We start from the raw sequence: 26,298 nt of genomic DNA on the forward strand, positions 1-26,298 counted from the left end.
AGGATATAGATCTGAATAATTTACAGTCCTTCTCCGAGAGGAGCTCATGCTTTGGGAATATGACTTTCTTTTGGTCTTTGGGGAAAACAAATAAACAAAAACAAAATAAATAAACAAAATTCCTTCTTGAGTCATTCCTGGTCTTCGTTATTGTGTCCTTGAATTAAGTTTCTTGATTAATCAGTACTCATTTCCTAGCAGGTTTTCACGGACCCTAGCAACCTCCAGCGGCACATTCGCTCTCAGCATGTTGGTGCCCGGGCCCACGCATGCCCGGAGTGTGGCAAAACGTTTGCCACTTCGTCGGGCCTCAAACAACACAAGCACATCCACAGCAGTGTGAAGCCCTTTATCTGTAAGTTTTTAACACTCCAGCCCTCCTTCCTGCATCTGTCTCTCATCCGAAAGGCACTGTGATCAGGAGATGGCCGCATGGCCATAGAAGGGTCTCTGCATTAGCTATTTATGGTCCAATCCAGTTGGGCTATTTTTCTATTACAAGAACATCTTTTACACCCAGATCCATGGTATCTTGTTTATAATTCCTGGGGTGTTTTCTATTAGATGAAATCAATAACAAGTAGAGAAAAGAGAAGTCATTAAATAATGAAAGGGAAGCCTCTCCAGGTTGTAGGGTTTAATAGAGAGAACCAGATTTGTCTTCCACTGAAAATGGTCATGGCTTTGTAAAACAGCAAAGGCAAATGCCATAAATAAGATGAAGTGATAAAAACCTATTCTGGATCAGAAAGGCTGGAAGAGCCCCACTTGTCAAGTAGGCTGTGACTGTGAGTGAGTGAGTGTGTGTGTGTGTGTGTGTGTGTGTGTGGAGAGGGAGGGGGGAATAAGACTCCCCTTACTCTACACATTGTTACCAATCACCGGCTGCAGGTTGGTAAGAACTACCAGTTACTTGAAAAGCAGAACATTTTCACTTTGATGGTGGACACGCTGCTTCTATAAGCCACTACACTAAAGCAAATTTACTGGCAGTGTGTGTTCAGAAGACATCCAATCTGACCACCTACCTAGAAGGTCCCTGTACAGAGCACTTTAGTAACACACTCCACATAAAGTACAACTCCGCGCTCATTTGCTTCTTCCGTCCACCCACTCCTGTTCCCTGTATTGTGCTGAAATATTTCATAAAGCAAATCAGTTGTTTTCAGTCGATCTGAGCAATGACTCTGGACTTCTTTTGATCCATTGCTCAGCTGGGCTTATAAATACTGACTCACTGAGTTGCGCTGCAAACTTTAAGACTGATTTTGTATGCAGATGAGCATGGAAATGATCGAGGCATACTCAGTAGTTGGCAAAACCTCTGACGTGGGAACTCTTAGAAAACATTTTTTTTTTCTGACAAATACTCAATAATTTGTAGTAGGTATATGAGACACTACTACAGGACCTGATGGGCAAAAACATAATTTTTGGTGCCAACACACAGATGCCAGAGACTAACTCTCCTCATTTTTAGCTCGACACAGTCCTCTTTTGTGCTTCCAAGCAACAGGAGAGCTTTTTTTTTCCCCTTTCCAGCTTAAACTAGAGTCTTGTTTTGCTCCTACAGGGTTCTCCTGTACCCTGGGTGGAATGAAGATGACCAGCTGATAAACAAAAGGGTGCTCTAGTCTCCCTTGGGGGGAGCTCTGTTAGAAATCACAGGAAATAAAGTATACAATAGAAATTTTAGACTTCTTGTCTCATAAAGGCGTTTCGGACTCTAGGTTGTGACGCCCTTAAAAATGTACTTCGTAGTGTTACAGGCATAAATAACTCATGTATTTCTGATTCCTCAGAAACAAATTTTGGTACGTTTATTGTGTCTTGGTGGGAAAAAATAGACTGAACGGATTCTCTATTTAACGACTTAATGATTTCTCTATTATTTAAGCCAAAAGTTGGAAAATATAGATTCCTATTATCTAAGGTCCTGGGATCTGGAATTTTAATTGTGTTGAAATCAAGTGTTTCATTTTAAAGCACTATAGGGTGTCCCTTTCCAATCAGCTTGCACAACTATTTGCCACAAATGGATTCTCAGTAATTATTGGTAAATTTAAATAGCAGATGGAATTCTTCAAATGTAAAATCTGACAGAGAACCATGGGGTAATTATGAATAATAGCCATGTAATTTCAGAACAAAAGAGGAGAGTTGGTGTGGAGATTGGGAGTGGAGGAGGTTCACCTAGAGTTGATATCTGTTTCTCACCAGAAGGCCACACACCACGATTTACCCCCACTGGTGTGTTTATGGCAACTGTCTCTTATTACAGTGTACCGCCAAGCTTGAGCCCAAAGTCACCAGTGCTAAGGTAATTACTCACTGCCTTTGCAGAAACCTCCAGCCTTCCCAAATAGAAACCACATGCTCTAATAGGCTGAACATATTCAAAATACCTCTTAATTTGTTTAATAAGTAGAAAAATGCAATGTTAACTGCTGGCTAATTCCTATTACTGAGAAAATTACAGTACAGTATAGACTTCAACATCAATTGAGCCGTTTACCTGGAGGCCTGGTGGTTAGTGGTGGGCCAGGCCAGACATTCAAGTGAGGAAAACAAAGCCTCCGCCTAAGGAAACATCCCAGATTCTCTGTTCTTAAGACCTGACACAGACATCGCTCATCTGTGTAACACGGGGTGGCAACCAGGAAAGTCTAATGCACCTTCTGTTACTCCGATGTAGAGAAGCTCCTGATTTTCTTCAATCCATCCAGGTATAAGAAAGGAATAGAGAGAGCAACATTTCTTTGCCAAACACTTGCAAACCTTTCAAAAGTTTCTGCCGTGGTTGAATACCCATCGAGACGTTTTCTCAACGCCTTTTAATGCCCAGAGGAGACGTGTTACTTTCTTGATGAGTGAACTTTTATAATTCCAACGACATTTTATTTACTATTTCTTGTTATTGCTCATAGCTGAATTAGTATAACCAGCGAAAGCCTCATGTTTCTACCCTCTACGTCATATGGTTTTAATTAGTGTATCAAAGAATTTAAATAGCATGTGTATTTATTGTATATGGTTACTAGTATATACTTTTAAAGTAGTCTCTGGTCAATATATTCCAGTAGAATAATTTGAAAAGAAATCACTCACATCTTCTCTTCCCATTAAAATGCATGTTACAGCCTCTATAATGTCATGAATCATCCCACAGTTGAAAGCTCCTTAACTATTACTAAGTGCAGTGATATATGTAGCAGTGCATTTTAATCATTAGTAGTAAAAGAAATATTATGGAATCACTTGGTACTTCCTGTTTGGTGGTGTGTGGGATAATCCAACTTTTGGGTGAGTTTTGCGTGATTGAACATCTATAAAATCTCCTTCGAGTTTTTTTTTTTCAACTATTACTGCTTTCACTTAGGAGCTCAACCACTCTGCGCTCAAAGGCAGCCATCACATGAAAGCAATAAATGTCGTATTTTGTCTTCAATTTAATTTCTTATATAAATTTGTTTCAGTAATCACCAACAAGGCATATCATGTTTCTGCATGTATCAAACGTGCACGGGATTGTTAAAGTAAGCTCACACATAAAGCGGATTCACCTCTACTAAAGTCAGATAAAAAAAATGTGATGCTTAGGAAATGGATACTATAATCCTGCCGGCCTGCGAAGTGAGGGGAATTCTTACCCAGCAAAGGAGTTTTTAAAGGTTACGAAGTTTGGTCTTAAAATACACTTAGATCTGTTCTCTCATCTGTGAGGAGGAAGATGTTCTACTTTTTTGGCAAATTTTCCGCGAAGAGGGTTCTTTCCCAGCCGTGCCCTGCCGTGTTCTTTCTGGATTAGAGCACTCAGAACACTCTCCCTGCTTACCATAGTTGGCTAACCCACATAGAAGTCAAGCCCTGAGATAACCGGCGAAGATATGACAACAAGTGGACGTATTTCCCAAGGACGGGGGTTTCATAAATGCAGGAAGGTTAGCACAACCACTGGTGTGAGGGGAAGTCAGAGGACGTGATCATAGTTCATGGGAACCAGCAATGCAGGATGGACCACATTCAATTTAGCTTCCTTTGCAGGCTTAAAATAGAGCCATTGTAAATTATGTCAGTCTTTCTCAAATCATGAAAATGATTGTTAAAAATGTCTCAGAATACACAATGTGCATTGTTGTGTGGCTTTGATGTGTGAATGATGAGAGCATATGATATAATACAAATTAAATAATGGTAGGGCAGTCACAGGCTTTTTCCCCAGGGGGAGAGGGAATGAAGGTAAAGTTTCTGGTCGAGGGAAAGGCTGTTTTATTTTGTTTTGGTGCTACGACTTAGAAGTCTTTAAGTGGTCTAAAATTTTAAAGGGGTTCCTGTTATGTTTTATGTTTAGTACGCCTTGAGACTTGAATTTGTAAGATTCTATGAGGGTAGCAATGGGGTGGGAAGTCAATGCATGCTGGAATTGGACTTTGCTATAAATATTTAAATACACAAATATGATGAAAAAATATTTTGCAATGGGGATGACAAAATATTTAAATATATTTATATATGAAATATTTGTGCTGCCTCAAGACATTTGTCAGGTTGGATGCCTTGCTTTGGAATCTAGTGACATGGGGTTTTCTGTGTTGGGAGTACCCAGATTCGTACCTCCAACAACTTTTCCTGGCTTCCTAATTGCAATTTTGGGTAAACCAATTGTGATATTTGCTAAATTCAGAAGCAATTGCCATAAAGCCTGAGATTCTCTTTTGTTGTTTGCACACAGGTGAGGTCTGCCATAAATCCTATACTCAGTTTTCAAACCTTTGTCGTCATAAGCGCATGCATGCTGATTGCAGAACCCAAATCAAGTGCAAAGACTGTGGACAAATGTTCAGCACTACGTCTTCCTTAAATAAACACAGGAGGTTTTGTGAGGGCAAGAACCATTTTGCGGCAGGTGGATTTTTTGGCCAAGGCATTTCACTTCCTGGAACCCCAGCTATGGATAAAACGTCCATGGTTAATATGAGTCATGCCAACCCGGGCCTTGCTGACTATTTTGGTGCCAATAGGCATCCTGCTGGTCTTACCTTTCCAACAGCTCCTGGATTTTCTTTTAGCTTCCCTGGTCTGTTTCCTTCCGGCTTGTACCACAGGCCTCCTTTGATACCTGCTAGTTCTCCTGTTAAAGGACTATCAAGTACTGAACAGACAAACAAAAGTCAAAGTCCCCTCATGACACATCCTCAGATACTGCCAGCTACACAGGATATTTTGAAGGCACTATCTAAACACCCACCTGTAGGGGACAATAAGCCAGTGGAGCTCCAGCCCGAGAGGTCCTCTGAAGAGAGGCCCCTTGAGAAAATCAGTGACCAGTCAGAGAGTAGTGACCTTGATGATGTCAGTACGCCAAGTGGCAGTGACCTGGAAACAACCTCGGGCTCTGATCTGGAAAGTGACATTGAAAGTGATAAAGAGAAATTTAAAGAAAATGGTAAAATGTTCAAAGACAAAGTAAGCCCGCTTCAGAATCTGGCTTCAATACATAATAAGAAAGAATACAGCAATCATTCCATTTTCTCACCATCTTTAGAGGAGCAAACTGCGGTGTCAGGAGCTGTGAATGATTCTATAAAAGCTATTGCTTCTATTGCTGAAAAATACTTTGGTTCAACAGGACTGGTGGGGCTGCAAGACAAAAAAGTTGGAGCTTTACCTTACCCTTCCATGTTTCCCCTCCCGTTTTTTCCAGCATTCTCTCAATCAATGTACCCATTTCCTGATAGAGACTTGAGATCGTTACCTTTGAAAATGGAACCCCAATCACCAAGTGAAGTAAAGAAACTGCAGAAGGGAAGCTCTGAGTCTCCCTTTGATCTCACCACTAAGCGAAAGGACGAGAAGCCCTTGACTCCAGTCCCCTCCAAGCCTCCAGCAACACCTGCCACAAGCCAAGACCAGCCCCTGGATCTAAGCATGGGCAGTAGGAGTAGAGCCAGTGGGACAAAGCTGACCGAGCCTCGTAAAAACCACGTGTTTGGGGAAAAGAAAGGAAGCAGCATTGAACCAAGACCAGCATCAGATGGTTCCTTGCAGCATGCTAGACCCACTCCTTTCTTTATGGACCCTATTTACAGGTAAGGGTGGACAGGAGACGATTAAATGTGGACGACGTGTACAAAGGGCAGGGTTTGCAGTTGAAAGCCATGGCTTTTAACAAACCATTTTTGTTATTATTACAAGGCAGAGAGTAAAGTTGTTTGATCTAGTGAATTCATTTTTTATTCAGACGGTCAACTCATTAAGTTTGGACTTATTTTTGGATGTCTCTGAATTTGGGGTTTTGGATGAGGCCCACAGAGTTCTTTCCCCTGACAATAAATTTATTTTTGAACACATTTTTTAAGTGGAAAATATGGGAAAGCCGTATTTAAAGCAAGCTGTCAAGTGGCAGAAGAATGAGGCTCCTGAAGGATTAATGCAAATATGTGTGGGTACTCAAGCGGGTCAGGATATTTGGAATGAGGTGGGATGCAGAACAGCATGCGTTTTCTCTTTGTTAACCGACCAACACATCCTTAATAAGTACCGCTCAGATTCTGTTTCTATATAAATCTCCCAGCAAGCCAAAGTAAGTGAAATATTAATCACAAAAATGTTTTGTGTATCATGTGAGTGGCTGGTTTTGAAAGACACGTCACTGTTTAATACCTTCGTTATCCAGTTTTCTTTGATGCATCCAAAAGTGCTTTGGGGGGGAAACATATATGCTTAATAAAAAGCCTCATAGACAGTATTCTGTTAACACTCACTTGACATTCAGAATGATTTATTTATTTTTTAAATACCAGCTTTCTTTAAAAGTATGAATAATAGTAATTATGCTTATTGTGTATTTTAAATATTACCAAGCGTTTTCACATCTACTTTCTCATTCGAGTCTTGAACAATGTCAAGAATCAATGGAAGGCATGGATAATTGCTTATTGGACTCGTGTAAGATGAGACTATTTTCGTATTTTTGCCTGATTCTCTTCCACGAACAAGTTTGTGCTACTCTTTCATTCGACAATACTCATTGAGTTCCTATTACTTAATCAGTACTAGAGCCGCAAACTCTTTTCACCAAAGATTCCTTTTCTACCTGTATTATCTATAATACATTAACTAAGAAATACGGCCGGTATGTTGAGCGCTACCCCACCTCCCCGCCCCCCCCCCCCCAGCTTGAAGGGAATTGAAAAGGACAGTGCAAAAATATTTTCCGAGCCATCAGTACCATGCCTGTGCACTTTTTCCCAATTATTATGTCTTAATTCTTGTGGCAGTCTCCATAAGAGAGGTAAAAGAAGGGAAGACAGAACTTCCATATTTGGGGTGTAGATTGTGTGTTACCCATTGCCAGTGAGGTTGTATTTCCAACTCAGTGATACATCTCAGCCCTTTGTGAAGATAATCCCTTAGACTTTTTTTTTTTCTCAGACCCTCCCAGTGGCAATGGGTTTCCAGTTCCTCCACACACCCATTACACTCTTCTCCATCATATCCTAACCCTCTCTGCCCCTTGCTTAACTCAAAACTCAGTCTTCTCCCTGGTGTTTCATTCCGAATAAGGGACCTAGGCCTGTCATTCTACCCAAGTCATGAAATGCCTAAACACCAGTTTTAGTGCAAGACCTGAGTTGAAATCTCAGCTTTCCCGTGTCTTAAAGTTGTTCTTTTTTTTTTTTAATTCATAAAATGGGTATAAGAGGACCTGTTTCAGTAAGTGACATAGTGTATGCAAAACATAGCATCTATAAACTTTCAAGAAGTGGTAGCTGTTTTTATTAATTTTGATTCTATTTTAGAAGCGTGCTTATTCAACCGTTCTTAAAAAGAAATGTGTCAACAGTTGGTAAAAGAAATTAATTTAACCCATGATGTCACTTCCTGCATACTTAATAGAAAATAGAATAACAAACATTTAGAAAGCAGAAGGGATATGCTGATAATTTTTATATTTCTCTATCTTCAAAAAGTTCCTCTTCCTTTTCCCTCCACCCCCTTTTGCCTGCCCTCTTTATCAGCAGTGGCATCCAAAAGAGGGACCTCAAAGAGAGGGGAGCAGAATGCATAGGTGCTTAGAAACTCTCCTGCCCTCATTGGCAAGTATGGGGGAAATATAACGAATGTCTAGGGGAACACTTTCTTGGCAGAAAATGACTTTAATTTTCAGAATGAGCTCTGTCCTCATGATTTCAAAATCATCAAGCCTTCTTGTCTGCATTTGAAATGGAAAGGTACAAATCTGTGACCAAGCCTCCGGTTTCATGACTCTTCAGTTTTTATATTTCCTCATTATTAGTGTTACTAGTCACCCAATAGGATTTTACCATTGTGAATAGGACCTTCTTTCTATGAGCGCCTAGAAGTGCCATGAGTATTCTTCAAGAGCTGAACAGATGTCTTTATATTTTTATTAGTGTGCTTCCCAGAAATCTACCATTTGTTTTATTGGTAGCTGTTTAAATGTCAGTAATTATGTAGCGATTGATACATGAGACTGATTCATCTTCAAAAACGAATTTTAACCTTTCAGAGTAGAGAAAAGAAAACTAACTGACCCACTTGAAGCTTTAAAAGAGAAATACTTGAGACCTTCGCCAGGATTCTTATTTCACCCACAAGTAAGTATTTTGAATTTGAGACTTCAAGCTTGTAAACTAACTTGTTGATCCTGAAAAGCAGGTGCAATGAAATGAAAGAAATCTTGAGAACATTAGGATTTCCTATGACGCTGGTGTGGAAGAACACAGGAAATTCTAGCAGAATTAAAACCCAAACTCTTTAAAGAAAAAAATTAATATATGTGGAAAAATAACATGTTTTGGGGTGTCAAATTATTGTCTCCTGCTAACTATTTACCGATCCAAAGTATATTTTGGAGTGAACAAAATTCAGTTAAGAAAATAAATATTGAAGTTTTTTTTTGTGTGTGTTTAAAAATTACTGATAATGAGAGATGGGTCAGACTGTGACTCGTCCCAAACTCATGAAAGTCCTTGAAGTCCTTTAGTGCTTAGATAAAAAACAGGAAATGAGTCTACCTGACAAGTTGTTACCATAGAGGGTGAAGGAATTTATCTAGAGACCACTGGGCATTCCAGCGAAGTTCTGTAATTGCACAAGAATTTACCACAATACACAGAGCTATTTGCTGAATGGGGCTGTGTCCATTTATCAAAATATATACAGTTTTTCATCACAAGAAGAATACAAAGCAGTGCCATCTAATTGGCTCATTTCTATCTCCTTACGTATTTGGTTATTTTTAAAAACTGGTTTACCTATCAATCAAAATGTAGAAATTGTATTGAAAGAACAAATCTACAAACATCTTAAACGTTTTTTTTTTTTTTAACCTGATATTTTGTTTTCCTTATTTCTGATTTTAAAGGTTATAAGCTCTGGTCTTTATAGACGGTAAGCAAAATTTTTATGAAAATGCTTAAAATCAGTGAACTAATTTATTGCGTTGCAACATATTCAAACTAAAAATTGTGCTCCTCTAATAAAACTGGTGGAATTTTATGCAAGATGTCTTATAGAAAGTTGTGAGGTAATTAAATTATCTTGGAATGTGACTCTCCCTGCCATTCTGCCCCCTCCCCCTCTGCTGCCTTTTCGTCAATTTTTCAAGTACTTTCCCAACGTCCCGAATAACAGAGTATGAGAACTGAAGTACCATCTTCTGGTTAGCTGGAGAAATCTATCATTGTTCAAAAATTCTCTCTATTTCAAAGTGAGGAAATTCATGATTTAGTAGTAAAAGGGTTAGAAATATTCCAGTCACTGTTCATTTGATGTGGAAAGGCTAAGGAATGATATGATTTTTATAGTTACCTTATGGAAAAGAAAAGAGTTATAAAATAATAAATGTTTATCAGGTATTTATATTTTACATTTAGGTTGATTTAAATTGCACTTTTAGGCCTCATGGGCTAAGGAAGATGAACGTTGCATGCATTTTGTGTCAGATATTGTATGAAAAGTGTATCTTTTTGATAGTTACTTTCTGATCATAACTAAATGCTCACAGGGATATTATAGTTATATATCTTTAGTTATAAGAATCAAATTGTTTTCATATTCTAATTATCTTTAAAATTTAGTAACTAATCACTTCAAAATGAAGTGCTATGGGTACATGGTGTAATGGATGGAAAAAAGATGGGATTCAGGGTCCTTGAGTGACAGTCTATCTGGCTCTTAGTTCCTTATCTGTAGGATGAAGGAGTTGGGTGTAAAGTCCCTATTCTCTCTGAAATTCAGATTTTTAACTAGCCAAAGTAAATTTCCTAGTTCATAAGATGAACAATTTTGCCTACCAATAACTCTACACGTGCATACAAGTGTTATAGTATGTGCGTGTTTTAATCACATAATATAAGAAAATGTGCTATCTTTCATTATTTCCAAAGTGAGTGAAGGATCACAAATGATGAGATGTACGTGCCATACTTGGAGAACAGCAGTCATTCCCTCAGAGCCTCGCAAACATGCCTGTAGGAGCACAGTGGCAGTGTGTGTTTCCAGAATGTCAAGTCTTGGCGGAAGTGACTGCCTATTGCTGCTATTAGAACAGGACCCATGAGTGATAGTCAACATATTTAACACCTCCTATGTCATGAATACTGACCAGTTGGAATGGACTCCTGGAATTCTGGAGCAGGATCTTGGAAGTCCTTGCTGCACCAATGTTAATGCCGCAGTTGTTGGCTGGCGGGCTGGCTGAAGGGTCTTTTGAGATGAGGCCAGGACGGTAGGGGGGCAAGTCAGGGTTCTTGGAGCAGAGGCTGTTTACCAACTACTACAGAAATATTTCATTATTTTTATAAACATTGTAGCTGTTTTCATGTGCAATGGCCGTTTATCACTGGGCTACAGGTGGAATAAAGACTGTCACCTGGGAGAAGCTTGGGTCACCCTATTTTCATCAAGCCTTCAGACCAAATAGTCTGCTCTTTCAGAAAATCTGCCTCAAATGTCCTGAAGTTTCAGCAGAATTCTTCTGTTCTTTCTAGTACTCTATCAATTCCATCCTAGTCTCAAGATTTCCTTTCCCATAAATGAACGCAAACAACACAAAGACAACCTGCCAGGATTTGGGAGCAAAAATGACTGCTTTGTGGCTGCTTATTAGCAAAAACGCTCAGGATTGGACCAACGCAGTTCATCTCTCTGAGCCTCTCTATCAGCATAATGGGCACACCCTACCAGCTTTACCGGGGTGGCCGTATGGGTTCGTTTTAACGTACATAACATGGTACACATCGTGCCTGGCAAGTGGAAGGACCTAAATGAGGAAAAGCTCTCATTATAGTGAATGCGGAAGTATCCCATTTCGAATGTAAAGAACCGTTAGTAAAATGACCTCCTGCCATCCCCTGAGCCCACTTTCTTTAGGGGAGCTCTGATGTGTCTAGAAGTACTTGGAAAGATGCTTAATGTGTTCTTGGTACTGCCTCATTGGGCAGCAGTAAGGGTGGCACAGAGCAGAAGGCCAAAATGGAAGGCTTTGCCTCTGCTCCCAGGCCTTGCCTTTATTTTATAGCTAAATAAATGCTTGGGTAAGACTATTCATTACTTCATTTTCCAATTTAAAGTACACTGGAGCAAATCACATGGTCCCTCTGGGGCTTCTGTATGTTTGTCTTCCAAATGAGAATAATGCATTCCCTATGTATTTCTCAGGGTAATAATAATAATAATATCATCATCATGTATGAGTAAGGGAGAAGCAGAGAGAGAGGGAGAGAGAGAGAATTCCAAGCAGGCTCTGCACTGTCAGCACAGAGCCTGACGAGGGGCTCAAAGTCATGAGCCGTGAGATGACCTGAGCCAAGGTCGGATGCTTAATCAACTGAGCCACCCAGGTGCCTCAAGGGGAACACATACTCTTTAATGCTTTAGAGAAAACATAGAAATATATATATATATATATTATATATACATATTATGTATATATATGTATACATATATATGTATAATATGTATTATACATTATACATTATAAATTATATGTATAATATACACACACACACATATATATATATATATATATATATATATATAAATTCTTGGTAGGGGTATTCTCTGGTCAAGTCTGATCTTATAACTTTTGTATGTCTTTGTATTGTACCCAGCATATTCCTCCCCAGGGCACAATTCCTAATCAATGAAAGGTGAACACCTCAATAGATACTTTAATTCGATATTGATATTTTATTGAATTTTATTAAAAGATTATTAGGCCATCTCACTGACTTTTGGGATAATAATACATATTTTTAAAATCTTGTCAAAAATGTCTATAAGATATAAGAACACATACACCAAAATTAAAAGATAATTGCTATTTTGTTTTGTTTTGTTTTTTGTTTTCATTTTCAGGGTCTAAATTCCTCACTCACTTCATTCTAAGAAGTATGTTTGCTGTGTCAGGCCACTAGAGGACTATTTATATTTCTGTTTTCTTTTAGAAATAAGTTAAATGTAAGGTACAAATATGGACTATGGACGTTCTTCCTAGAAATGTGGTTGAAAATTGTTTGGGGAGTCTTAGTCTAGATTATAATTTTGAAAAAGAATGACAGCCACAAGTAGGTGAGATGGAGGGGATGGGATTATTGTGCGATTCTGGAAAGTCCATTTCATTGGCTACTGTGTGTTTTAGGTACTTGGCATTTACATTGCTAGCTTTTTCAAATTGCCATAGAAATCATTTGGTAATTGTGTTACTGTAAAACTGGCTATTCCTTGATTTGCCTATATTTTAAATATATTTTTGGTTATTAATACATTTTATTTCCAGATGTTTGGCTTTGTGTATATCTGCAACAGAAACTCTGTTTCTGTCCTTTATGCCTTCATTTTTATTCTCTTCTTTTTAAAGTGTCTGACTACCCTGTTACTGTATCCCATAGAACTGGGAAAAAGTTAGTCTTTTTCCAAGTTATCTTTTATATATTGATGTGAAAATTACTTAAGTCTTTTGCCCTTCTATTTTGCTTTTGACAAAGTGTTTCTTATTGTTAGATTTCCTCTGCAATAAATCTTTTACCCTTAAAAAACTATGTATCTTCCTTATTAAAGACACCATAACTTATAAAAGCAAGATATAGCTCCTTTACCCAAGCAAAATGATAACTTTAAGGATATAACGTTTGTGTTTCCTGGAAGAGCTCCCGGCTCACTGAAGTTTTCCCAAGTGATTCTTGTCATAAGTTGACATAGGTAACTTTTAATTAATATCCTTATGTGTTCTGACTGCTAATGGTCTGAGTCCCATGCTTGTAAAAGTCAGGCAGTGCATTTCCCAGCACATTACCTTGTTGTTACTTAATAATTCACGTTCGAGTAAATATCTTATTTTCTTTCTTATTAACATTATAAAAATGCAAGAGACTAGATTTTTTTTTTCAGGAAATTGCTTAAGTTGTATTTATTAAAGTTTAGGAGTCTTGTTTTACAGTGAGTAAAAACAAATAAGGAAGTATCTACTTTGCTATTTAAGATTTGGTGGTAGTAGGTAGTGTTTGGCTTTCTTGGAAGAAAGAACAGTCTGGTTTATAACCTTGATTCTAAAATTTAATTTAGGTAAATAGAGGAAATCCAGCAGTGTTATAAAAACATTTAAGTTTCATTTCCAAAGCCTTTACTCAAGGTACAGTTACATGATAAGCAAAAATTACAAAGTCCGTATAAATGTTAATTTCTCAAAGGATAGATTGCAATAAAGATACTGATACAGAAGTAATTTTTTGTTTTTGTTTCAATTTTGCTCCCAGTTCCAACTGCCTGATCAGAGAACTTGGGTAAGTTTCCTACTTATATTTTTGACTCAAATAATGTAGCATTAAAAGGAAAACAACTTATATTATAAAGTGCTGTACAGATGATAAAGGATTCTGAGCCACTTTCCATTAAATGATATGGCTTCAGCGGATAGTTTTCCCGCTTTGTCAAGCTGCAAAATACCTTCCGTTTTAATTGGGCATTTAGTGTGCTAGAAATTGTTTACAGAAAGAAGTTTATTTTATAAATGTGACCCATTCCATGTAATTATACCTTGATGTAGAACTCCTTCTCGGCACTTGGGAGCATGTTGTTAAAAGAGCCTTCGAAATGGGTCACTAAGTGGAAACAACCATTATTTGGGGGAGCCTATATCAGCATGTTAAAGATGCTTTTGATAAAGCCTTCAAAAGGTTAAAACCTGAACCTACATGTAGACACAAGCTGACATTGGAATCCACATCCGTATATCCCAGGGCAGAACTTGGTTCTGGTTATTTGGAATAATAAGACTAAATGTTTAGAAATCCATGTCTAACTAGGAAATGGATCTTTTAGCCTTGGGTCTCACGTCCTCAAATTTGTTTCTATTTCCAGATACAGTCAGTTGTCAGGTAGTGATGCTAGGTATTAGCTTTCTTTTTTGTCCAAAATGCAAAGAATACTGCTTGTTTACTTTTCACTCCCAAATAAACCTTGGGTCAATGGAAATACATATAAATAACACATATTACAGAATTTCTTCTAATCATATGTAATTCTACACCTTCAGTCTCTTCTTTACTCAAAATTATTCTGATTCTGAGATATGAGTAAAGTCCTGGAATATGGGTCAATTTTTTTGGTCACCATATAGAAATGTATCAGTCAGTTCAAGTTGGAACACTTTAGCACTTGCCTATTTTCTCTGACATTAGATTTTCTTTACCAGAAATTCCTCCATTTTATTTCTTCTGTGGAATATGGGATGAGTTGTGATTTTTCTCATTTTGATAGACAGGAATTAAGTCCATTTATTTCAAAAGTCCATTTATTTAAAAAGAAGAGAGAAAGAGGAACAGGGAAGGAGGCAGGGGTAGAGAGAGAGAGACTAAGACTTCCTTAGACAAAGCTGTGCAGTTGATGGGCTTGGGCTTTGATGACCATGACCTGTATTTCCAGTGTTTCTCTTCTGCCTTTCCGGGCAGAGATCCATCCTGAGTATCATGCCTCAGGGTCCTCATCCTTTATAAGGTGGCATATTACTTGACAATATCTATGTCATTGGCTGCTTTATTTGTCATATGCTATCTCCTACATAGCACGCCCAATGGTTCTACCAATTATACAAAGCCAATCCAGATTTTAAGTTAGACCCCCTTTCCTGGTGATGCAATGGTAGCAACTGCCATTTCAGTGCTTTGGAAACACATCCATTCCCTGAATCATAGGGTTTTCAGAGCCATGATTTATAGTCTTATTATAAAACATAGATATTAGTGGGAACTACTAAAATATTAAAGTATATCATTCTGAGTGGTAAACAAATTCTAAGGGGTTTCATAATCATGACTGCTGAATGTGATACGTGGAGTGAGATAATTGTAAAATGTGAATACTTAACATTTCCCCCAAATGGCCACAATTTTGAGATTTCTTAAGATTATCAAGGGAATAAATATAGAAAACTCCCAAATCTACAAACTTTCCCATCATAAGTTATTTATGAAAAGTTAGTTGTTTTATGATAAAGACATGTGTAATCTAATTTGTAAAACATTAAGTCACATAATTCATGGTGCCATTGGACTTATCATTTCATATCATCAGGTTGTCACTTTAATGGTTTTAATGAGAAACTTCTTTATGTCATCAATTGTTGGCTGCCAGATAATAAATGTTAGGCTAAGTGCTTAGGACCCAGCTGATGATATCTTGCCTGCTGAAATGTTTTTAGAAATACTAACTTTATTTGACTAGAGAGATAACTACATTTTTTGGTAGGATCTAGGGAATTGTGTCTAAATATTAGTTTGCGTCAATATAAAGTTAATAGTCTCTTGGGGACTGAAAGGGGGTGCAATGACTTCCTTTTCCAGACATCTGGCTGCAGATACCATCAACAACTATTGTATATATAAATAAAAATTACTGTTCCATAGGAAAAAAAAAGCCCTGTCATTTACTGATCAGAGATTAGCGTATGACATTAATAGGACACAGGGAAATGCATTTCTAAAATATATGATCTAACTTTTCTTCCTTTATTTTCCCCATTCTCAGCAAATTTCTTTTTTATAGTAGTACACATTGCCCTCTTCGTTGGATTGTTCATAATTGAAATATAAATGTAGCGAGATTCTGTTCCATTTATCCCAATTCACCTTCACTTCTAAAATACCAAACCAGACTTTCAAATGAATGTCAAAACATACTACTTCTCTTGTAAAATGCATGTTATTTCAGGAGGAGCATCACATGAGTCAGCTTACAGAGTGAAAAAGTTAGAGTTTTGACCTGTACACTAGATGAAGCTCATCTTTTTTTTTTTTACTTTTGTTTTTTTAATGTTTATTTTTAAGAGACAGAGAGAGACAGAGCACTAGCAGGGGAGGTGCAGAGAGAGGGGGGGGGCACAGAATCTGAAGCAGGCTCCAGGCTCTGACCTGTCAGCACAGAGCCCGACGCTGGGCTTGAACTCACGAACTGTGAGATCATGACCTGAGCCGAAGCCGGCCGCTTAACTTACTGAGCCACCCAGACGCCCCTTAGCTCATCTTAATTCAGCACCTTAATCCAAGATATAGGCAGACTGATGTTGGTCACAGAATTGCTAAACTACCCAACTGGCAGATATCTCAGTCACATCTATCTGTCCTATTGGGGAAACGCCTTCTTTTCAACTGAGGTCAAGTGCAGTAAGAGCAAATCTCATGAAGATGAAAGGGAGGATTCATGGTGGCTTTTAGTGGGAGTGTTTGCTAGCTGGACAGAAAGTGGTGTGTGTGTGTGTGTGTGTGGTGTCAATAAGTACCCTCAGTTGACTTTCGATCTTCCTTCTCTCCCTTTTCTCCACTCCAGTTCAATCTTCTTTTCATTTGACACCAGAAGCCAAAGGTGGGGGTGGCTTTTCAAGAGAAGCGTTCGGGTCACCCCTATTCTTTTTCTTATTATCTTTAAGAATGCCAGTGTTTAGTCATCAAGCCCATAGTGTATTTTCTTGTTTCTTGATAGTTTCCCCGAATTGAAATAGTTTCAAGTAATGTAATCGCCATGATCTTTCTTCAAAAAGAGATATTTGCTGCTACTAAAGCAAGACACATTTCTCAACAGCCAATTGCTCTTAAATAAGTTGAAGGGCTTGTAGTTTATATGTGCTATAGATGAAAGCCGAGAATAATAGTCATGAGTAAACTATTTTCCATATAAAAGGAAAAGTGTTTCTAGAAGATATATCGCCACAGGAATCTCAGTGTCAGCGGGGCGGACACTCGAATGATTTAAAACCACTAGATAATGAAACTTTACTCCAATATTAAATGTACATAAATAAAACATTAATAATCATCACCCATGCACTTGCTATTCTTCCCAATAAATATATGCGATCATGACCCTCACCCTTGCTTGTTTCTGCTAATCAGCTTGAAGGCCAGAGGTCATTTTTCACTCAGACAGTTTATTCCATGGAGGGTGGAATATCCAAATGATTCTCTGCAAGACACAATTAGAAGGAATAAATGCAAATAAAATAGTGTCATAAAATATTTCTGGATTGATTTTTAAGAAGGAAAACCCCACGCAAGACAAAAATGCTAATGCCCTGGCTGGAGGAGGATAATGACCGTATTCTGTAGGGACAGAATTTCCGCCAACCTCTCTGAGCAGCGGCATCAATTCCATATCTCTGCCCTGTGATCAGTATGTGTCAAAATCCTTCATAGTGACAAATGTGCTGTCCACTTGCATCTGTGGAGAATGTTTTAGCAGCTGAGTGATTATGAATCAAACCCCTGAGCTTATAGCCCCTACCGCCTCCCAACGCGTTCACATTTGTCGTCTGACAAGTAAATGTATCTTGACTTTCCTCTGAGATTTTTTGCACCATGTTTGATGAAAGACATTTGGCAAATTGGCAGTGGTACCCTGTACGTTGCAATTTGTAGCTAGCATTAGGAGTCCGGGCATGAAATGAGAGGGCAGACTCCAGGATAAAGGGAAAAAAGAGAGCTAACTACAACATGAATAGTCGTTTGAAGAATCAGGCGTGCACTATATTCTTTGTAAGAAGAGCGTCATGGTCAGGCCATTCTGTTAAGAGGTTGCTTCTCCGTAAGGAGCCAGTGGTCTTCCATCTAGCTGCCCAGCCATGGAATACGTATTTTGTTAATTTTCCTTTTGAGTAGGAAGTGATACCTTTTCTTTCGAACCTGAGCTCATAAATTAGGCCTTCAATTGTGTCCTGCCATTTCATCAGGGAAAGAATCATCCTCTCGGATTGAACAGTTGTTGGAATGTGCGGTTGTTGCCATTTTTATCCTTGTGTGGAGTCTCCTGGTCTAACACCCCAGCTCTTTGAGAAACACACAGAGTGCATATAGAGTGCAAACACCTTTTTAACAGCTTTCCAAGCTCTCTGGTGGCATAGTGCCTGAGAACCAAATAAATAATGGGTGAGTTGATTTAACAGGATGGCCTGAGAGTTTGCTTTTCTACTTAAAAATTCAGTAGTAAGCAGCTTCCAAATAAAATATGAGCCCTAAGGAAACTTAACATTTGGGGAGAGTTGAAGGAAAGGGGTGAGTCCTTCTAACTAAGGACAGTAAGGATCAAAGTAAATGCCACCCTCTGATTGTGACTGCCAAATACATATGCAAGTGGACAAAAACTTGAGGATTATAAGGCAAAGAAGTTAAGATGCTTGAGGGGAAGAATTAGGCAGGGTAGCTCTTCAAGATTATTTCTCTAAGAGTGAGGTTACGCTAACTACTCCCCTTATTAATGCCCATGCCAAGTTATACGACATGATCTATCATGAACTGTCATTTCAACTTGATCTTAATCCAGAACAAATTAATATTTCGTCAAAATTCTTTGTATATGATCACACTTAAAAATCTGGTATATCCAGATACTAAGTTAACATAGTCATAGGCAAAACACCTCTTACACATTTCTTTTTTTTTTTTCTGCAGTACACCCATCTGGCTTAAACTGTAACTTTGGAACACTTGATGTTTTCCATGCTGTGAACTCTCTTCATGGAATGCCATGCTTCCTATGGTTTTTATTACCTAGGCAAGGCGTGCAGGACCTTTCCCTATAATTTCCACTTTACTGTTGATATCCATAACACAATACTAATGCTGTCTCTTAACGTAATAAACATCTAATTTGGCTTTATTATTGCTCATGTGTTTCATTGCTCAATTGTATATCAAATGGTCATAAAGTGGCCTAACCATGGTCTTATGAAAAAGTTCACCGAGCATTGTATAAGCATGATTCTACCTTAGTTATTTCCTAAATCCACGAGTCCTCTTGTTGTTTGTCTAATATTGGGCCACTGCAACCTTTTTCTACAGTCTACTGCCTTCAGCAGATTTGATGCCTCCCTTTTATTAATGATTTCTTGATTTGCTAGAGATGATTACAGAAGAAAAGATGTCAGACTAGTCCTTCATGGTCTTATGCTCTTGCCTTGCAGATGTCAGCTATTGAAAACATGGCAGAGAAGCTCGAGAACTTCAGTGCCCTGAAACCAGAGGCCAGTGAACTTCTGCAGTCAGTTCCCTCCATGTTCAATTTCAGAGCGCCTCCCAATGCCCTGCCAGAGAACCTCCTGCGGAAAGGAAAAGAACGCTACACCTGCAGGTAACTGCTAAGACAATTGTGGCTGACTTTCCAAACGTCTCCCCTCTGATTTCAAAAGACCCCGCCATTTGTTTGGGAAATTATTCGTGACTGGATGATTAAGAGTGACCATGATAGATCTCAAGTACTTCAAAGTACTCTTTATTTAGGGAGATATAAAAGTGGTGGTTTAAAAAAATTATTATTAAATGAGAATTTTAACACAGGCCATTTGGGTGTGATAAATGAGGTTGGAAACAGTCCAAATACTTGTTTCACTTTGATATTTATGAATTTTCTTTCATAGTTAATTATTTTCATGCAAACGTATAATACTACTGTCTTCAAGCATACATTTATTAATTGTCATGGCATTGAAGAATAAGGCCATTAACAAAGGACGAATAAGGTCGATAAGTGAAGAAAGCTAGTTAATAAGTTTCTTGTTACCCATCACTATTACAGTAAAGCTTGTTTTTTCTTTAATAAATTGTGCATATAATTTCTGAATTGCCTTCAGAAATTTGTGACATCTGACTCAGGCATATCAATTTATCTGCTCTTTGGAAAATGTGTCACTTTCTTTCCAGAAAAGCTTTTATAGGAACATACCTTGATGGATGAGGTCTTAGAATCTTGTCTGATCTGATACCACTCAATGTACAGAGTTGTCACTGTGGCTAACATATAAAATGAGTTGAAACATTTGAAATCTGTTTACATCAACCCAGAATCACAGACTCTTGTCATTTTTTTATCCCCTTGTCTGGTTCAGTTTTGTGACTATAAAGATATAGAGTTAATAAAAGAGGCGTATGGGGGTCATCAAAACTAAAGTCTATTTTCATAAACTGCTTGCTTATGCATGAGCAAATTCAACCAGATCTCATAATGCAGCCTTTATTTGTGGAGTTATTTATATCTGTAGAATGGCTTTGTTGCAAATTTTAAATACCAAAGACATGTGATTCCCATGCAAGATTAATTAAATCAGGAATACGCATCTGGCTTCTATGCAGCTTGAGTGAAATAAAGTCGATTGTGCTGACTTTCTCTTATAAACACGTTTCATAACAGATACTGTGGCAAGATTTTTCCAAGGTCTGCGAACTTAACACGGCACCTGAGAACCCACACAGGAGAGCAGCCTTACAGGTTTGACAATGATTTTTACTAAATATCTTCGTAAATATTATAGCAGTTAGAGTGGATTCATCCCTCTAATTGGAGGCTACTCTTTTGCATGCCTGAATGTATGCCCTTTTAGTTTTGAGTCAAAGAAGAATTGGCGAGTGGTTAGGATAAAAATTGGAAGAGTCCTAATGTTTTAAATCAAGGCTTCCGACATCTCAGTTTAAAAGGTCTAGCAGTAACTAGGACAGAATAAGCATTTTAGAAATGTTAGCCATTTAAAAAATTATTTAAAAATTTATTTTAGTGCTCTCTTCTCAATAGTTAGTGCTGTATTAACTGACAGTAATCATAACACTGCAGCCTCCCTTTTCAAGCCTTAAATCTCTGCTGTGAGTTGACAAGCCATGTATAACTTTGTTTCCCCAGTACAGTTAAGTCAGTGTCCCCAGGTCCCATTACGAGGTTTAAGGAATAAACTTTAAACCTGGAGAGGAAGAAGAAGATGTGGAACTAGGAGTAGAAAAGATCAAATAGAATATATTGTAGGAAGAGGGGCAATTCTACCAACAATTTCTAAACTACCTCTTAGCTTATTCTGCTGAATGTCAAGATCAGCGATCTGACACGTGGGACATGTGTCTAATTATAATATTATTATTTCCCAAAGAATTAAAATCATCAACATCATCTTCCTTTTTACGATATAATCTACTTGTTTTATGTGCAATGCTTTGCGCCTAGTGTTAGATGCTCATGAATATTTGTTAAAGGATAAATGTTATTTATCTTAAGTCATATTGTAATTTGATTCTGCTTTGAAATTCTTATGCATTGCATATGTGTGAAGTTATTTTTGTCTGCATGCTCACTTTTCACATTAAAATAAATAATTTCTCAGGTTTCAAAGATTTAAAAATTTTTTTTAATGTTTATTCATTTTTGAGAGAGAGAGAGAGCATATCAGTTGGGGAGGGCAGAGAGAGAGGGAGACACAGAATCTGAAGCAAGCTCCAGGCTCCGAGCTGTCCGCACAGAGCCTGATGCAGGGCTCAAATGCATGAACTGTGAGATCACGACCTGAGCTGAAGTCAGATGCTTAACCGACTGAGCCACTCAGGCCCCCAAAGACTTTTTTACATATAAGAATGAGCAAAGGATCAGGGCAGTGAATGCTAATGTGGAGAGGATTGAAATTTTAACAGAAAACTAGAGAGACTTAAATTCAGAAAATAAAGTGTTTTCTTAAATTCTTTGCTTTCTTACATGTTTTATAAATTACTATTGGCAAGTCATATTTCTACTTTATATGCCATACAGTGGCCTTTATATGATATTTCTAATTTATATGTGATAGAGTGGACTTAAAATAAAAAGTTTCAGAGAGATAGAAAAATGGCAGGTGGTAGGTGATTTCCCTTTTTGAGAAAATTTTTCAGACTCCAGGAATTCTGCTTAAGTGGAAGAAAGATTTCAACACTTACATTGTGTTATGGCCAGGGATCTGGTGTGCAACTGTATCATGCTCATTATACTCTTTATTTGTACCCGAATTACTGGTTTTATTCCCCATAAATGGTGCTCTTATTGTATGTATATTTAAAAGAAAGCAAGCCAGAATTTTTGCATAGCTGGAGATCATAAGCAATTACTTATGTAGCTCCTCTGTTCCACAAGGGAAGAAATGCAGATGCATAGATGTTAACTGCCTTCTGTAAAGTCTGGTACTAAAAGATCCAGAATTAAAACCCAGTCATGGAGCTCCCATGTCAGAGTTTTTAGCTTACACCATGATCTCAAAGGCTCCCATGATCCCCATGTTTACATCCAAATTCTGAATTGTGTATTGTTCATGACTGCGTTATGTATTCATTTTAGGAATTTTTGAAACTTAGACTCTTAACCACCTACTAATTTATTGGAGCAGAATGGAATGATTTTTTATTCAGGAGCACTCAAACCTTTGGCTAGGACGTTAGCAGAGGAAAAATACAAAGTAACAGATGATTACTGTGTAAAATTTTCTTATTGGCTGATTTTATTTACATTAGAGTGGGTGATGTGTATTAGATTTGGAAAAGCCCCTTTGCATACGAGCAGAAAGTTGGAAGCATGTCAAAGACAAAATCTGTCCAACTCATGATGTATGAAGAAAATGTTTTGAGTGAAAAAATTTTAGAGCATTTGATGGGAGTATAAGTTTTCTCTAGGGGTGTTTTCTAGGTTATTCTGTTTGGTACAACACAGTTGTGCTTATTGTATCATTATTCTCATTGTAGTGGGCTTTGGGAGTCAACAGAGTTATTACAGAGAAGCCCATGACTCATATATATATATATATATATATATATGTATATATATATATATATATATATTCAAAAGCAGAGGCTAAAATATTATAACTACACTGAATGTGGGGTTTCACACACTTTTAAATTAATATTATAAGTGAAGAAAGTTGGGGAACCTCATCATGCCAGGGCGTTTAAGGGGGAAAATTAAATCAGTCGTTGAGCTGGTTTATTGACACTATGCCAAAGTAACTAGTTTAACAGATTTATTTTCCTCACTGAACCGACTAGACTTCTGGCATCACGTAGAGACAGCCAAAGAAACCCAAACACTTCGAGTGGAATGGGGTGATTTCTGATGTAGAGCACTCGAACCACTGAGTCTACATTTAGAAGTGGGAGGACGAGGGCCCTTCGCAGATGGAAGAATAAGTTAAAGATTTTCTGGCTGCTAAGTTAGAAATTTTCACTTAGGAGTCATCTGGAGAAAGCTACTTTTTTTCCCCCAAGCAACACACACACCCACAAAACCCCACACAAACAAATCATGCAATATTTACTTTAAAATGCCAAAGGAGAATACCCCATAAATTGCCGCTTCTCTTCTTTATCCCATAAGAGCTAGGGGGTTGAGGGTGGGGAGGGGGAGGCATTACATTTTTATTTAGATTAAAAGAGAACTTCAAAATAATTTATGATTTTTTTTTTTAATCCCATGGAAGGCAGAAACAATTAGCCAACTAATAATAAGTGCTTTCTTGGAAAACTGACCTGGTTCAGAAATGCCACAAACTCTTTCAGAAAAATAGAAATGGAAAACTGGGGGCAATAGGAAGAACGGAGATTAATGAAGACCTTTGTTTTATTCCAAAAGGAGAATTTAGTGCCACTCTTATTTTCTTTTTTTAACGGATGGAAGTCTATTAGAGTAAAGGCTCTGTGGGTTTGTCATTGCTGCAGATTGTGAAAATCAGTGTCTTTAGTATCAGAACAAGCTATTCACATTGCCTCAGTTTTAAAACTTTGGAAGGGTTGCTGCTCTTTTTGAGAATATAATGGAAATTCCTTTAGGATTATCCATTTAAAAAGTGAATTTACGGGGCGCCTGGGTGGCGCAGTCGGTTAAGCGTCCGACTTCAGCCAGGTCACGATCTCGCGCTCTGTGAGTTCGAGCCCCGTGTTGGGCTCTGGGCTGATGGCTCAGAGCCTGGAGCCAGTTTCCGATTCTGTGTCTCCCTCTCTCTCTGCCCCTCCCCCGTTCATGCTCTGTCTCGCTCTGTCCCAAAAATAAATAAAAAGAAAAATAAATAAATAAATAAAAAGTGAATTTACTAAGAAACTATTTAATCAGACTCTGCAATTTTGAATTTAAGAATGCTTTTTGTATTTTATTTGAAGACTACGTGAATTGTTTCGTGTTTGTTTAGGAAGGATTTATTTGTATTGTTCTAAGCAGAAGATAAAATAATGCTACTGTTTCTTAATGTCCTTAATTTCATGAGGTTTATCTAAAATATGAAAACTGATGACTCTAATCCATTTTGGAGCAATCAAATCACCAATATTTTATTATTATTTTTATGGTTTTTCATAAAGTCATGAAAATCTTTAAAGGAATCAAAACCTATGGGAATTGAAATCTTGACTCTGTGAATAGGATTCTTGCCTGTGCCTTTTCTCTAAAATGTTTTATGGGTGATAACTTTGGATATCTGGCTTTCTAGTCTTGAGAAATACCTTTTGATTTAGTTGTGAATATTTTCTCTGTGTTTATTTTTCAGATGCAAATACTGTGACAGATCATTTAGCATCTCTTCCAACTTGCAAAGGCATGTTCGTAATATCCACAATAAGGAGAAGCCCTTTAAGTGTCACTTATGTGATAGGTGTTTTGGTCAACAAACCAACTTAGACAGACACCTAAAGAAACATGAGAATGGGAACATGTCGGGTAGGTAATCAATTGTGTTATGAGGAGAGGATGGCTTAATTTCCTCATTTTAAAAGATAATTGTGAATAATATTGTATGTTCACTATACTTTAAAAAAAGAGATATAATTGTGATCTTTCTTCTCTCCTTCCACTTTGACACCCGAACCATATCCTAAAATTTGCAACATGTTTCCCTTGAGATTATAGAATGATGTGAATGATGTGATTGTTGAATAATCTGTAACTTGGGGTCTTATTTGGATTGGTTTTTTATTCTGGATTCGTCTCAATTGTTGATTGCAAACAAAGAGAACCGTGACCCAATCTCATAGGAGATGAATGAATCAAGATTTCCTAAATTGCAGGGAGCAGTTTTCCACCTGTTGTACAGAATGCGGACTCCAGGCATGGCAGGATTTCCAAAGTGGCATCCCAGAATACCATGCTCTGAGTATTAACTGAGAAACAGTGGCTGCTTTTGTAGGAGTTTTACAGTTCAGAGAATATCCCTAGAGTAACTTTGTAGGGATTAATGGTAAAAGATTGTTGACATGATCAGAGTAACCCATAGCAAATGATAGTGGTGTGCAGTTTGGGTTACAAATTCTGATGTAGAATTAAGTTAAAAGAATCAAAAAATTAGCCTTCCCTTAACTCAGACTTGCCAGCACATAGTTAGCAGGGGAAATGATAGTTTCTAGAGAATCAGGAAAATTACTTGGGGGCAAGGAAAGGAGCAAGCATGGGGTTCAGAAGAAAAGATTTTAAAAACAGAAAAAAAGTTGAAGTTGTTCAAAGTAGTAATCTTTACCTAAGAAAATTGTTTTATGATTAATCCTTCCTTTCCTGTACAGGCACATTGCTTACGATATTTGGTGGCTACTACATAGAACTATATGCTGTGTGCTTTCCTCTAAGCCAAAAGTCAAATGATTGTGGTCTAAAGATACTGGATTTTAGAGACAAAAGTCTAATTCAGTGTAGAAAATTGGTGGCACTTTCCAACCACATGCACCCTTCCAGAATACTCCCATAATTTTCTAATCAAAAGTATTTTAGAAAATAACTAAATGAGTTAAAAACGTAACATGTCCAAGTTCAATATTTATTTGTGGGCCCAGATTCTAACTTTATTCAACTGAGAGGTGGTCTCACCTCTTATCGTGAATGTGTAGACTATTATGGTGAACCACTGGGTTGTAGATATCTTGTGCGAAAGCTAAACAGCATGAAGCAAATGTTGGTAGAAATTGGGCCACATATAAGGTGTTTATAAATGTGTAAGTTGATAAAAACCTTACAACCATCCTTTGTTAAGGT

General features: G+C 37.7%; 1 protein-coding gene across 6 annotated transcripts in view; it reads left to right on the top strand.

Annotated features, from left to right (window-relative positions):
* MECOM (MDS1 and EVI1 complex locus) overlaps window positions 1-26,298 on the top strand; it is a 564,248-nt gene that overhangs the window by 527,058 nt on the left and 10,892 nt on the right. For 2 of the 6 annotated variants that reach the window (XM_043594949.1, XM_043594953.1), the window contains 7 exons: window positions 199-355; window positions 4,733-6,089; window positions 8,534-8,621; window positions 13,785-13,811; window positions 19,478-19,644; window positions 20,701-20,778; window positions 24,827-24,996. In XM_043594949.1, the coding sequence (XP_043450884.1) occupies window positions 199-355; window positions 4,733-6,089; window positions 8,534-8,621; window positions 13,785-13,811; window positions 19,478-19,644; window positions 20,701-20,778; window positions 24,827-24,996 (2,044 nt within the window). The remainder of the gene's footprint in view (window positions 1-198; window positions 356-4,732; window positions 6,090-8,533; window positions 8,622-13,784; window positions 13,812-19,477; window positions 19,645-20,700; window positions 20,779-24,826; window positions 24,997-26,298) is intronic. The other 4 variants (XM_043594950.1, XM_043594951.1, XM_043594952.1 and 1 more) reach the window with 4 other exon arrangements.

The sequence above is a fragment of the Prionailurus bengalensis genome, chromosome C2, assembly GCF_016509475.1.
Source record: "Prionailurus bengalensis isolate Pbe53 chromosome C2, Fcat_Pben_1.1_paternal_pri, whole genome shotgun sequence".
Classification (NCBI taxonomy): domain Eukaryota; kingdom Metazoa; phylum Chordata; class Mammalia; order Carnivora; family Felidae; genus Prionailurus; species Prionailurus bengalensis.